General features: G+C 42.3%; 1 protein-coding gene across 2 annotated transcripts in view; it reads right to left on the reverse strand.

Moving 5' to 3' along the window:
- SLC18B1 (solute carrier family 18 member B1) overlaps positions 1-12,897 on the reverse strand; it is a 50,530-nt gene that overhangs the window by 2,933 nt on the left and 34,700 nt on the right. Inside the window, exons 9-13 of one of the 2 annotated variants that reach the window (XM_040350448.1) lie at positions 10,788-10,879; positions 7,113-7,208; positions 4,347-4,421; positions 674-767; positions 545-597 (exon numbers count right to left, since the gene is read on the reverse strand). In XM_040350448.1, coding sequence (XP_040206382.1) covers positions 545-597; positions 674-767; positions 4,347-4,421; positions 7,113-7,208; positions 10,788-10,879 — 410 coding nt within the window. Of the gene's footprint in view, positions 1-544; positions 598-673; positions 799-4,346; positions 4,422-7,112; positions 7,209-10,787; positions 10,880-12,897 lie in introns of those variants that run through there. The other variant, XM_040350449.1, reaches the window with a different exon arrangement.

Here is a 12,897-nt window from a genome sequence, read left to right on the forward strand (position 1 = left end):
CTTAAGCATGAGATATACACACACATATATATACACACACACATAGATTATAGATATCTATATATATAAAGATATACTGTATCTATCATATGTGTGTGTATTTTTTTTTTTATAATATTTTTATATATTTTTTTTGTATTATTTAACAAGGAACAGCACACATTTTTCTTAAAATATTTTAATGTTTTGTTATGCCTTTTTCAGGATTTTGGTTTTATTAGAGGGCTTCTTTACTTTAGGTTTTAAAAACTGCCAAAATACATCTAGCCCTCCTCATTAAAAAGTGCCTTAAATAGCAAGAATGAATCACTTCACGGTACATGCAGTTTGAGGTCAGAAATGGTTTATTTTAAAGCTCTTTTACGGCTTGTTAAGAATCTGTAAACACTTAGGAGTCCATAGTCTGCACTTATAAGTGCGCTTTTATTTTCCAAATTATAAAACATATTCATTGTAATCTAAGTCCGGGGCAACATAAGTCCATAAAGCATAGCTTTGGTGACTGCTCTAATTTGGTAAAAAATAAAATGCAAAATTAGCTCACCTTCTTTTTCTTTTATGAATTTCCCAGGTGTAAAATGCAACACTCAAAATAAACTGTGAAAACCAAAAAGAAATGTTAGTGGAAATTAAAAGCTAGGAGGAAATCAATTGTAACAGTTATGAAACTCACCGCCACTAATGGTAAAAGGCCTTGCATGGCAGCTGCCCATTTAAAGTTAAACTTTTCATTCAGAAACCCACCAAGGGTCGGGCCAATAAATGATCTAGGAGAATAAACATGCGATTGTGAAACATCTGAAAATAAGCACAACAAGTATTTTATTTGATCTGTTAATAGAACAACCTGTGAATGTTTGGGTGACCTTTATTTGAAATTGCTTAAAGGAAAACATTTTTTTTGCTGAAATTACTGTTTACAGGGTATAGAGACATGGTGCCAGATCCACATACCTCAGCGTATCTTTCCGTCCGGCGTAGCGTATCTCTGATACACTAAGCCGCCGTAACTTACAGCGTATTTTCCGTATCCTGAAAGAATTAGCGCCGTAAGTTACGGCGGCGTAGTGTAACTTTGTCGGCGTAAGGGCGTGCAATTCAAATGGATGAGATGGGGGCGTGTTTTAAGTTAATACGTCTTGACCCGACGTAAATGAAGTTTTTTTGGAACGGCGCATGCGCTGTCCGTGGGGGTATCCCAGTGCGCATGCTCCAAATTAACCGGCAAAAAGCCAATGCTTTCGACGTGAACGTAATTCTACGCAAAGCCCTATTCGCGAACGACGTAAAATTTTCAAAATTCGATGCGGGAACAACGTCCATACTTAACATTGAGTACGCCTCATATAGCAGGGGTAACTTTACGCCGAAAAAAGACTTAGGGAAACGACGTAAAAAAATGTGCCGGCCGGACGTACGTTTGTGGATTTGCGTATCTAGCTAATTTGCATACTCGACGCAGAAATCGACGGAAGCGCCACCTAGCGGCCAGCGTAAATATGCACCTTAGATCCGACGGCGTACTAAGACGTACGCCAGTCGGATCTAGCCCAGCTTCAGGCGTATCTTGTTTTGTGGATACAAAACAAAGATACGCCGGAGCAACCTAGCAGTTACGCGGCGTATCAATAGATACGCCAGCGTAACTGCTTCGTGGATCTGGCTCATAATAGTTAACTGATTCCTTTTAAAAATGATTAAAAAGAGATAAAAATCAAATCATATAATGTACCTACAGTTTCAGTTTCGTTTTTGCATGCCGTTTCCTGCTTCTGTGTGAGCCAATACAGGGCAGTGATGGTTTGTAAAACGAAACCGATTGGTGCTAAGGGGTTTTAGACACACAGTAATCACACCTCCTTGATTAGTGACAACTACAGTACTGGGAGCATTCTATTTGTGATCAGGAAACAGACAACCAGGAAGTGTGGAGATCAGTGAAGAATTACAGCAACTTGACAGCAAAAACGAACAATGAGGACATGAAAACAGCATGGCATTAAGGTAAAGGAAGCTATTAAGATAAAAAAAAATCCTTTACAAACCCTTTAAAAGAATAATTTAGCAATACATTGCTGTTCTTGGGTCCTTTTTTTCTCCCTCAAACATAATGAAATTCTGTTTATATTATATACCCTACTTTAGATCCAGTGACATTATCAGTAGATCTTTGTGATTCTCTGTGCAATTAAGGCTGGTGGGAGGAGCTTGCAGGGTGTTGCACATATCTTTCAGCCAACTGGTTGAACGAAAAAAAAAAACTGACTGATCCCTTCATCAACACAAGCGATGTTGGGATCTCTCCCGCTGGGGACTCCCCCAGCCCCCCTCCCCCAGAATACACCAATTAGTCATGGTAGCCAATGGCTGCAAGCTTTGATCGAATGCTGTTTTTTCCAGCATGATCGTTTGACAGAAGTCGGTCGTTAGACAAATATCGAAAGTTGCCTGGTTCCTACTGAACCAGCCAACTTTCAGTTCATGTGTACCCAGCTTAAGTCACCAGGTGGTCACTCCAGGAAAGGAATGTTCACCAAAATCAACATAAAAAATGAAATAAAAAAAATCAATAGTAGCAGCACCCATGATTTAGTCCTCACACGTTTTCTTTATCCACTTCAGCCCCAGAAGGGGCTGAAGACCAAGCCTTTTTTGCGATACGGCACTGCGTCGTTTTAACTGACAATTTCGCGGTCATGAGACGCTGTACCCAAACAAAATGTCCTTTTTTTCCCACAAATAGAGCTTCCTTTTGGTGGTATTTGATCACCTCTGCGTTTTTATTTTTTGCACTACAAACAAAAAAAGAGCGACGATTTTGAAAAAAAAAAAAAAAAAATCACGGTTTAGGTCAATATTCTTCTACATATTTTTGGTAAAAAAAAAAAAAAATTACAATAGGCGTATATTGATTGGTTTGCACAAAAGTTATCACCTCTACAAAATAGGGGGTTAGATTTATGGCATTTTTATTATAATTTGTTTTTATTAGTAATGGTGGCGATCTGCGATTTTTATCATGACTTTGACATTGTGGCGGACAGATTGGACACTTTTGATACTATTTTGGGACCATTGGCATTTATACAGCGATCAGAGCTATAAAAATGCACTGATTACTGTGTAAATATCACTGTCAGGGAAGGGGTTAAACACTAGGGGAGCAATCAAGGGGTTAACCATGTTCCTTCTGCATGTTCTAACTGTAGGGGGGATGGGCTCACATGAACATGACCGATCACTGCTTCGGATCACTGGGAGCAGTAGATCTCTGTCATGTTGCTAGGCAGAACAGGGAAATGCCTTGTTTACATAGGCATCTCCCCGTTCTGCCTCTCCGTGCCACAATAGCGAACCACTGGCAAACAAAGTTTGCGGGACCCGCGGGCATGTGCCCGCTAGCCGCGGATGATGCGATGTACGGGTATGTCGTTTTGCGCACCCGTATCACTTTGCCAACGTATATCGGCATGAGCCGGCCGGCAAGTGGTTAAAGACAGACAAGAATACGCTTTAAGGCTGAACTGCAGAAATTACATAAAAAAAAACTCACTGCAAAGATTAAATGCTTGTTAAGCAGAGGAATGAACTGTAATTCTTACCTTGTTCATTGCTCCAGCCGGCACCCGACACTCATCTTTTCTCTCTGACAATGCAGGACTATTGGTCCTATATTGTATGTGATTACATCAGAGTGTGATGAAGCGCCTTAGGCTTGGTTCACACTGGTGCGATGCGATGCGATAACCCTGTGAATCCAGTGCGTGTTCACGCATCGCACCTGAATCGCACAGTGGTTCACACTGCCATATGCAAACCGCTGGGAGTGTCAATACAAAGTAAATGACACCCCCAGATCAGTTCACATATCGCAGTGCGAACTGTCAGATCGGACATGAATTGGATTGCATGGGTGTGAATACCCATGCGATACGATTTTTGTGCAGACCAATAAAAGGTTCCTGCATGACTTTGGTCTGAATGCGATGCAAATTCAACCATACTATCTGTATGACCTTATTTGCATCGCACAGACATTGCATGTGATTTGCAGTGCGAATCACATGCGATATCGCACAGCTCACCAGTGTGAACCGGGACTTAGACCTCTAAACCTAACTGCCATTTAACCCTTGCAGTGAGGGAGTAGAGTCCACTGCAAAGGTATTTTTTTGTACTTTCTGGATTTCAGGCTGCAATGAAATCAGTTTTTTGCATCTGGTAAAATCAAAAATTGAGAAGAAAAAAAAAACAACGTTTATGTTCACTGTGTTTTCTTGAAATATAGAGAGATTATGATATCTGTGTACAACAAAAATAATCTGGTACATTTATAAAATACATACCCTGCAGACCACATAGCACCGAACAGCCCAGATATGAGGCCCAATGTACTAAGCCCTTCCTCAAAGCCATGCTCACTGAAAGAAACCAACATCCACATATCGTATGATATTGCTACTGTACAACAAAGATGATAAAGAAAAAAGTAAACAAAGCAATATTGAGCCCCCACTCTACAAAGTCAAAACGTCTGGAATGGCAATAAAAAAATAAAACTGTTGCCAAAAAAGAAAGAAAAAAAAATATTAAAAATGTTTCGAATGGATATCTTATTAAAATAAAAAACACCTGCGCTGTGCAATAGTTGCATATAGCAGCCCTGAACCTCCTCTTTTGGGGTCCCCTATCAGCAATCTTGGCTTCTCCTCTTCAAGTGTCTTGCTATAGGGGAAAACATGTGGGCTCACTCCTGAGCTGGTCCATAGACACACACAGCACAGCTCGGCCCTGTCCCCTTCTCTCTATTCACATGAGTTGATTGAAGAACAGCAGCAAGGGAGGATTTTGTCAATCAGTGACACCCATGGATGGTCCTCTAAGGCCCCTTTCACATTGAGGCATTTTTCATGCGGTACAGCGCTAAAAATAGCGCTGCTATACCGCATGAAATATCATGCCCAGTAGTGTTCAATGTAAAAGCCCGAAGGTTTTCACATTGAAGCGGTGCGCTCCTGCTAGCAGGAGCGCACCAAAAGTCCTGCTAGCCGCGTCTTTACCGCGGTATAGGAGCGGTGTGTTCACCGCTCCAATACCGCGCCTTCCCATTGAAATCAATGGGAAAGCGCGGTAATACCGCGGTATTAACCCTCACCGCTAGCGCCCGAATATCGCGGTAAATACGACGGTATAGCCGCGCTACAAATAGCGCGGCTATACCGTCACCGCGGCTGCACGCCTCAATGTGAAAGCAGCCTAATTCATCATCCACCAACTTCATAGTAAGCTCCAGCTGATGGAACTCCACTGCCTCTTGCTGCTTGTTCCCTGACTGCTGTGTGACTGAACCTTTCTCTCCCTCTAAGGTCATATTGCTAAATTCCCAATATCTGAAAGGAGGAACGCTTACATATGACCAAAATGATCTTCCTGCAAAAGTCTAAAATAAAGGTGTAATGCACTGTACAATGGTTTAGCTGAGAATGTGTGGTTTTAACATGTGGAAAACCTGAATAATAGTTCTGTATGCTAGACACACACATTCATAACAGTAACAGGCATATAACCATTCTGCAAGAAAAACCTGTACAGAATCTGGAGGTTGTCACTGATGACTTTCTTCTGAAAATGCCAGTTTGTGTGGTTTTTATGCCGATCCACTGATGTAATTTCTTTCTGAGACGCTGATTTGGAGTTCTGACTTCACTGGCTGTACGCTTGCTTAAAGGGTAAACTTTCATAAAAAAATTAAAAAAAACAACAAACATACTTACCTGCATTGTGCAATGGTGTTGCACAGAGCAGCCCTAATCCTCCTCTTCTAGAAATCCTCACTGGTGCTCCTGGCTCCATCTCTTTGGCGAGGCATCTATGCAAGTTCGATTCCCGAGCCGCACTGCCTGCGTGTATGGACGCAGACAGTGTAGCTCGGCCCCGCCCCCTGTTCCCTCGTCTGAAGATTTGATTCACAGCAGCAGAAGCCAATAGCTCCCGCTGCTATCAATATGCTCTGTGAGGTGGGAGAGCGGAGGGGGCAGCTGGATCGGGATCAGGTAAAGGGGGGCTGAGGGGGGATCCTGTGGCACAAATACTTTTTTACCTTAAAGTGCAATTGCAGTCAAAAGCCTAAACCTTCCACCATCCCCGTTCTAAGCCTATTTTATCTGCCCCATAAATGAAAAGATGTGTATACTTGTCTATTCTAAAGCCACTCCGGTCCGGTCAAATGATCGGGTCCCAGTGCTGGCTTCAGTGTAGAGGAGGCACAATCAGTTGCCCCATAGTAAGGCTATGGGTGACATTTTCCAGGCTCTGCAGCCATTGTCAGATGATCTCTCCTCCATGCTGAAGCTGGCACTGGAAAGATCATGTGACCGGACTGGAACGGCTTCAGAAAAGTAGAGAGAAGAGTAAAGAGAATAGACTTAGAATGGGGGTGGGAGTGCTTACTAAGGCCCCATACACACGATAGGATTTATCCGCGGATAAATCCTCTGCGGATTTTAATTCGATGGAGTGTACACACCATCGGATTGAAATCTGCGCCGAATTCCCATCGCGGTAATGTGTCGCGCCGTCGCCGCGATGATGACGCGGCGACGTGCGCAACGCTGTCATATAAGGATATCCACGCATGCGCCGAATCATTACGACGCATGCGAGGGATAGGTTCGGACGGATCGATCCGGTGAGTCTGTACAGACCACCGGATCGATCCGCTGGAGCCGATTCCAGCAGATAGATTTGTAGACATGTCTACAAATTTTTATCTGCTGGAATTCGGAAATATCCGCGGATAAATATCCGCTGGAACGTACACACCAGGGGATCTATCCGCTGAAACCGATCCGCTGAGATTTTTCAGCGGATGGATCCTCTCGTGTGTACGGGGCCTTAGAATTTGACTGGAATTACATTGTATTGCAGAGGATGTATTGGGGTAAAAATGTTTAAGCCTCTAGAACCACTTTAAAGTTAGTAAGTCAGAAAGAATTACATACACAGATTGTCAGGAAATCACTGGGAAGTCAGCAATGGAAGCCTATGTATTTTTCTCAGTACAGGTATACCTTAAGCATTGAAAATGCGTTTATTTACAAGTACATACTTACTATGCAGAGCTGAGCATCTCTGGATACACTGGTATGAGAGACAGGCCAATACAAAATCCATCCAACACAAGTACGAAAATAAACAGCCAAAGTTTACTGAAAAAATACAAATTAAGTAATTACGTTATTTTTTGACATCCTAACCTCTTTACCTCAACACTGCCAGTGTTAAATATGTATTGACATAAAAGTTTGAATTTGAAAATTATGTGATTAAAAGGATCTCTTAACTTTATCAGTTAAATTGGCTGATAATTGTAATGTCTTGCCGACGATACACAGAAATACTGTGGCTAATTAAACTACTTGGTAGGGATTAGTTTAGGATTGGATGAATATTTATCTGTTTGGTGGCAGCCGAACATCATATATAAAAGCTGTATTTCTACTGCTAATATACATAACATCTTCCCACTCTAAATAGTTGTTAAGGACAAAAGTGGGTGCAGGCTCTACTGAGTCATCAACACCCAGTGACATCATCTATCTCAATTCATTAATTGGTTGTAAATCCCTGACAGTGTAAGTAAAGGAGCCTGGCATAACAAAGTGTGTTTAGGGGGAAGCACATTAAAAAAATGGAGGTTTCCCCCAAAATTTCATACCAGATACTTATCCGAGCATGCAGCCTGTCAGGCCAGGAAAAGGGAGGGCGCCTTGTCAGGGGGAACTGCCTGGCAAAGCAACTTGTCCTGTTGACAAGGGCCTTTTCTCCACAACTGTGGCCTGGCGGTTCTAGGTTTCTGCTGACAGGGGACCTATTGGAATGATAATAATAGGGGGGCCCACCAGATACCATCACCTCATGTGAATGGGTAGGGAATACATAGTACCCCTACGCTTCTCAAAAAGAAAGTGTATATTTCTTTAAAAAAAAAACACAATGTACATCCTCCGTCAATCATGTCATCCAGCGATGTAGATCTATCTCAATCATCATGACACACACTGAAAGAAAAGAAAAAAATGCTATGTGCCAACCAAAAGCTGGTCCTGCTGAATGGCTGAATAACCATTTAGGCGGATAACAGCTGATATAAATATTGGGTCAGGGTCTCCAGAGTGATGTAATTATTCATATATGGTCAACGACATCCCAGGATCCCTATGACATCATTGACCATATTAGCCTAGGTGTATTAGTCTGGAAAATGGCCATTAATGTATTTTAACATTCAGCTTCCATTGACTTCAAACAGGGTTAGGATTCAGCACCCAAACTTTAGTAACCTGCCTCAAACTGAATCCAGGTATGTTCGTCTCGCCACTACTACTTGACAAGTATTCCATCAATAGCATCATTTCACAGTTTTGACAGAAATTTTGACTGATGGATTGCTTGATCAGATCAGTTGTTTTTGCAATAGAAGGTTGGCTGAAAGTGTAATCTTGCCATAACCATTTTTAAAATAATTTTGCTCCATCACCCACATAAGATATAATCTGCCATGTATGGAATAAGTGTGATTTAGGTATATTGTAGATTCTCAGCCCTTAGTAGTGCGGAATATGCATTAAGTATAAGATGGATATTGCCAATACACAGCGTTTCGGGCAATTCTTTGGAAAAACTGGCTTCAGTCTGTAGGAGACTCGAGACTGAGGCTCAGGTTCATGGCGGCGATCGGTGTCCTTACCTTAGGAGGCCGAAGCTGCTCCTCGCTCCAGCTTGTCGAAGGAAGAGCCAGGGCTCGTTGCTTCTCCTCCTGGCTGAACAGGAAGTGGGTCTTGAGACTCTATTGGCCAGAAGGTCTAAGACTCCTTACTCCTTGGCCAATCGGGTCTCAGGGCCCGCTTTCTGATTGACCGAGAGGAGAAGCAGGAAGATATTAGCAAATATTAATTTGCCAATGTCACACAATTGGGTGGGCTCAGGGCGCAGTGCACTGTGCCCCAAGCCCACCCTTTTTTGAGCCAATTAGAGCCTCAGGCTTTAATCATGTGCTTAAAAAAAAAACATTAAAATCCATGCGTCCGGCAGCCTGCATGTAGATTAGGGGCCGGGCGCATGGAACAGGGGGGATTCACGTTCTAGTGTGAACTGGGGCTAAGTGTTCTGCCAGATGTATACAAAACACTTACAAATAGATGTAAAAAGTGAAACTCCTGCGCTGTCTGTGAATGACAAGGGGGGTGGTGGGGGGGTGAAGGGAAAGTGAAAGGGGCACTGCTGCAAAACCTAGGAAGGTCTACCTTGATAGACAAAAGTGATAATAAAACAAGTAAAATATGTCTGCGCTGTGAAACACACTATCAATAAATATTGGAAATGTGTAAAAAAGGGGGGGAGGGGCACAAGTGACAGTGAGCATAAACAATATCAACAGGTGATTACAGTGTGGTAGCAATAAATTGAACAATTACTCAATGAATATTGGAGATAAACATATGTAATAAAGAAGTCCAAGAAACGAAGGAAGACAAAGTCTCAAAGAAATCTGGTAAGTCTGATGGTTGAAAATGAAGACAGATACTCAGTGGAGGGAGACCCCGCAGCCAACTCTGGTGAAGAAAAGATAAGCCGTACACCTTGAGAAACTCCACACACACCTCTGGTGGTCCCAGCAGCTCACCTTACGTCAAGCAAATAAAGCCTGATAGAAAAACCCTTGTAACTGAAGGTCTGGTCTTAATGGTATAGGTTACTCTCACAATCCAAGGCAGTACATGAAAATATAAGGAACATACAACAGGGTAGTGTAATATTGATAGGACCAGGGGGCCTTGCACAAAACACACTCTGATGCACTCACATGAGATATAAAATATGAGGCTTATCTCCACGAGCAGCGAGCTCGTCAGTGTCCTGCTTCTCCTCTCTCTCCAACTCCCATGTATATCAGGCTAGGGACGCTAGACAGCTCATGCAGCAGTGGGATAATCAAAGCAATAGGGAAGCAGAGCACATCGCATAATCCAGTAAAAACGATCAGGTTTATTAAAAAAACAGCATAAAAACTCACATTTCAGTTGGTAATAATGGCATGTATCCACGAGTAGCGAACTCGTACTACGTCCGTCGGATGCTAGAGGTTGTCCAGCGATCCAATCCCGACGCGTATCATCACACCACGTGACTTCATCCCCTGATGAATCTCCAATATTCATTGAGTAATTGTTCAATTTATTGCTACCATACTGTAATCACCTGTTGATATTGTTTATGCTCACTGTCACTTGTGCCCCCCCCCTTTTTTCCAATATTTATTGATAGTGTGTTTCACAGCGCAGACATCTTTTACTTGTTTTATACTTACAAATAGATACTTTGTACCTCTATAAATACACAACAGTTTGGAGGATAATATGTCAGTGAATAAGAGATCCCCAAGTTTAAGATGCATAACAACTATGTCTAATGCTAAAAAACCGTAATTACAGTGCCATAATCCATATACAGAACTAGAAGGAAGAATGTACTGTAAATAAAACAGTGTGTGTTTAGTATCATTTTAAATATGTTTGTAAATGCATGAATTCATTCATGCGTGCAAAGATTTTTTATACATTTTGCATGCAAAGATTTTTTTATACATTTGTTGTTTTCTTTCTATTATTTACCCAATCCCCCCCCCCCCCCCAATGTAATAGTAAATACTAGTAAAGATTGCTGATTAATTGAATAATACATGTCCTGAGGAGTCAAAGGATATATTCTCTAAAATGGATACATACCTTTCAATGTGAAATATAGGGGCAGGCCCTAACATGAAAAAGCATGCTGCAGTACCAAGACTGCCAGCAATAATAAGCCATTTCCTCGCTTCCTAATAAAAAAAACAACATGTGAGATACAGGTATTAGTGGATTAACTTGAAGGTCTTCATACAAGAGGAATTTTGGCTTACTTGTAAATTTCATGAAGTATCTTGGCGTACAGCATGGGACACGGGCTGTATTTTCACAGTCACTGGGTTTTAGGCTGGTACCTTCTTGGGTTTGAAAACTGGCAGAAAGGTAAGGCCCCATACACACGTCCGAGGAACTCGACGTGCCAAACACATCGAGTTCCTCGTCGAGTTCAGTGTTGAAGCTGCCGAGGATCTCGGCGGGCCGACTTTCCTCATTGAACGAGGAAATTGAGAACATGTTCTCTATTCGGCCCGACGAGTTCCTCGTCGGCTTCCTCACTGAAAAGTGTACACACGACCGAGTTTCTCGGCAGAATCCAGCTCCGATCGAGTTTCTGGCTGAATTCTGCCGAGAAACTCGGTCGTGTGTATGGGGCCTAAGTCTTATGTGCAAGACTACTTTGTCTTTGTGAAGGGTCAAAAATGCAAGAGGGAGTCGCTAATTCACAGACACATATGATGGACATGATAGCCACAAAGAAGGCCAATTTGTAGGAAACATAATCCAAAAGGGAGCTCCCTGATGGGTTCAAATGGTGTTTTCTGCAGGGCAGAGAAAAACAAATAAAGATACCAAGGAAACACAGGGGTGCAGAGTGAAATACCTGTGTTCACACCAGGCAAAGTTCGATTCCAGGAATGACAGTACATTTTTCCTGGAAGTGGCTTTTCTGGCTTCGAGCAATGTGGGAATGACAGCATCTGAGACACCCCTTTCCTTCAAGACATTCGTTTTAATAGCCATGCAATTAAAGCCAGTGATTGAGAAGCAGGATGGAACAAGGCACCCTGAGAAAGAAGGCCGGGCTTGTTTGTAAGAGGCCAGGGATTGTCTCCTGAAAAGTTTGAATATGTTTGTATACCAGGTTCTTCTGGGCCAGTTAGGTGCAACGAGAATCACTGGTTTCTTCTATTGCTCTATTTTGCAGAATGTTGAGGCAAAATTTGCTCTGGAGGAAAGGCATATATGAACTGGGACAGAGTCTAGGGAATTATCAGAGCATCCGATGCCATTGGTAGAGGCTCATTGGTTTTGGCTAGAAACAGGGGTAACTTGTTGTTGTATCTGGAGTCAAGGATGCCCCCATCTGTATTTTTCCATTTCTGACATAGGAGATTTAAGATGTCAGAATAAAGGGCCCATTACCTCTGGTCCGAGTGGTGACGACTGAGGTAATCCACCTTCCAACTGTCCACTCCTAGCATGTGAACAGCAGGTGGCGGCTAGACAGCATTTTTCCTTCCATGAGATGATCAGACTAACTTCAATTTAGGCTATCTGACATCAAATTCCCTGTTGTCAGTTGATATATTCCACAGTCATGGCATTTTCTCATTTACCTTTAACAGGTGACCCTGAAGAAGTAGGGTGCAATAGCTCAGAGCTAGCTTTATCGACAGAGGGTTCGTTGGGTGATCATGTTCCCTGGTAAATGCTTTGTCCTAACTTTCTAAACTACTACAGTTGGAGGAAAATGTGTTCTTTAGAAAAACAACAGACTTTCTGGCCAGATCACCAGGTGAAAACAGAGGAAGTCAATCCTAAGAAAAGAAAACGAAAACGAATGAAGCTATGTTTACTTTTGGGTTAATACCACATTAAGAAGGCATGAGATCATAGAGAGAGAATTTTGTTTCCTGGGAGAAAGACCTTGCCCTGGCCAGTGTTTGAAATAAAGCCAAAGTATGCTAGGTAAAGAAGAGATTGGAGAGCAGACTTTAGAAATTTGGTTACTCAACCAAAGGTCTCAAGCATTTGAATAGTCCTTAGGACATTTGCAAATAGCTGAAGGGGAGAGGAGTCATCTAGGTACTCTGTAACCTGAATGCCCCCAGTTCCTAAGAGGGTGTGAAGAAGTGCGAAGAAGTGCAAGTACCTTTGCGAATATTCAGGGTGCAGGGGAAAGTGCAACAAATTGGAAGTGTTTGTCTCC

Source organism: Rana temporaria, chromosome 4, assembly GCF_905171775.1.
Source record: "Rana temporaria chromosome 4, aRanTem1.1, whole genome shotgun sequence".
In the NCBI taxonomy this organism is placed as follows: Eukaryota; Metazoa; Chordata; class Amphibia; order Anura; family Ranidae; genus Rana; species Rana temporaria.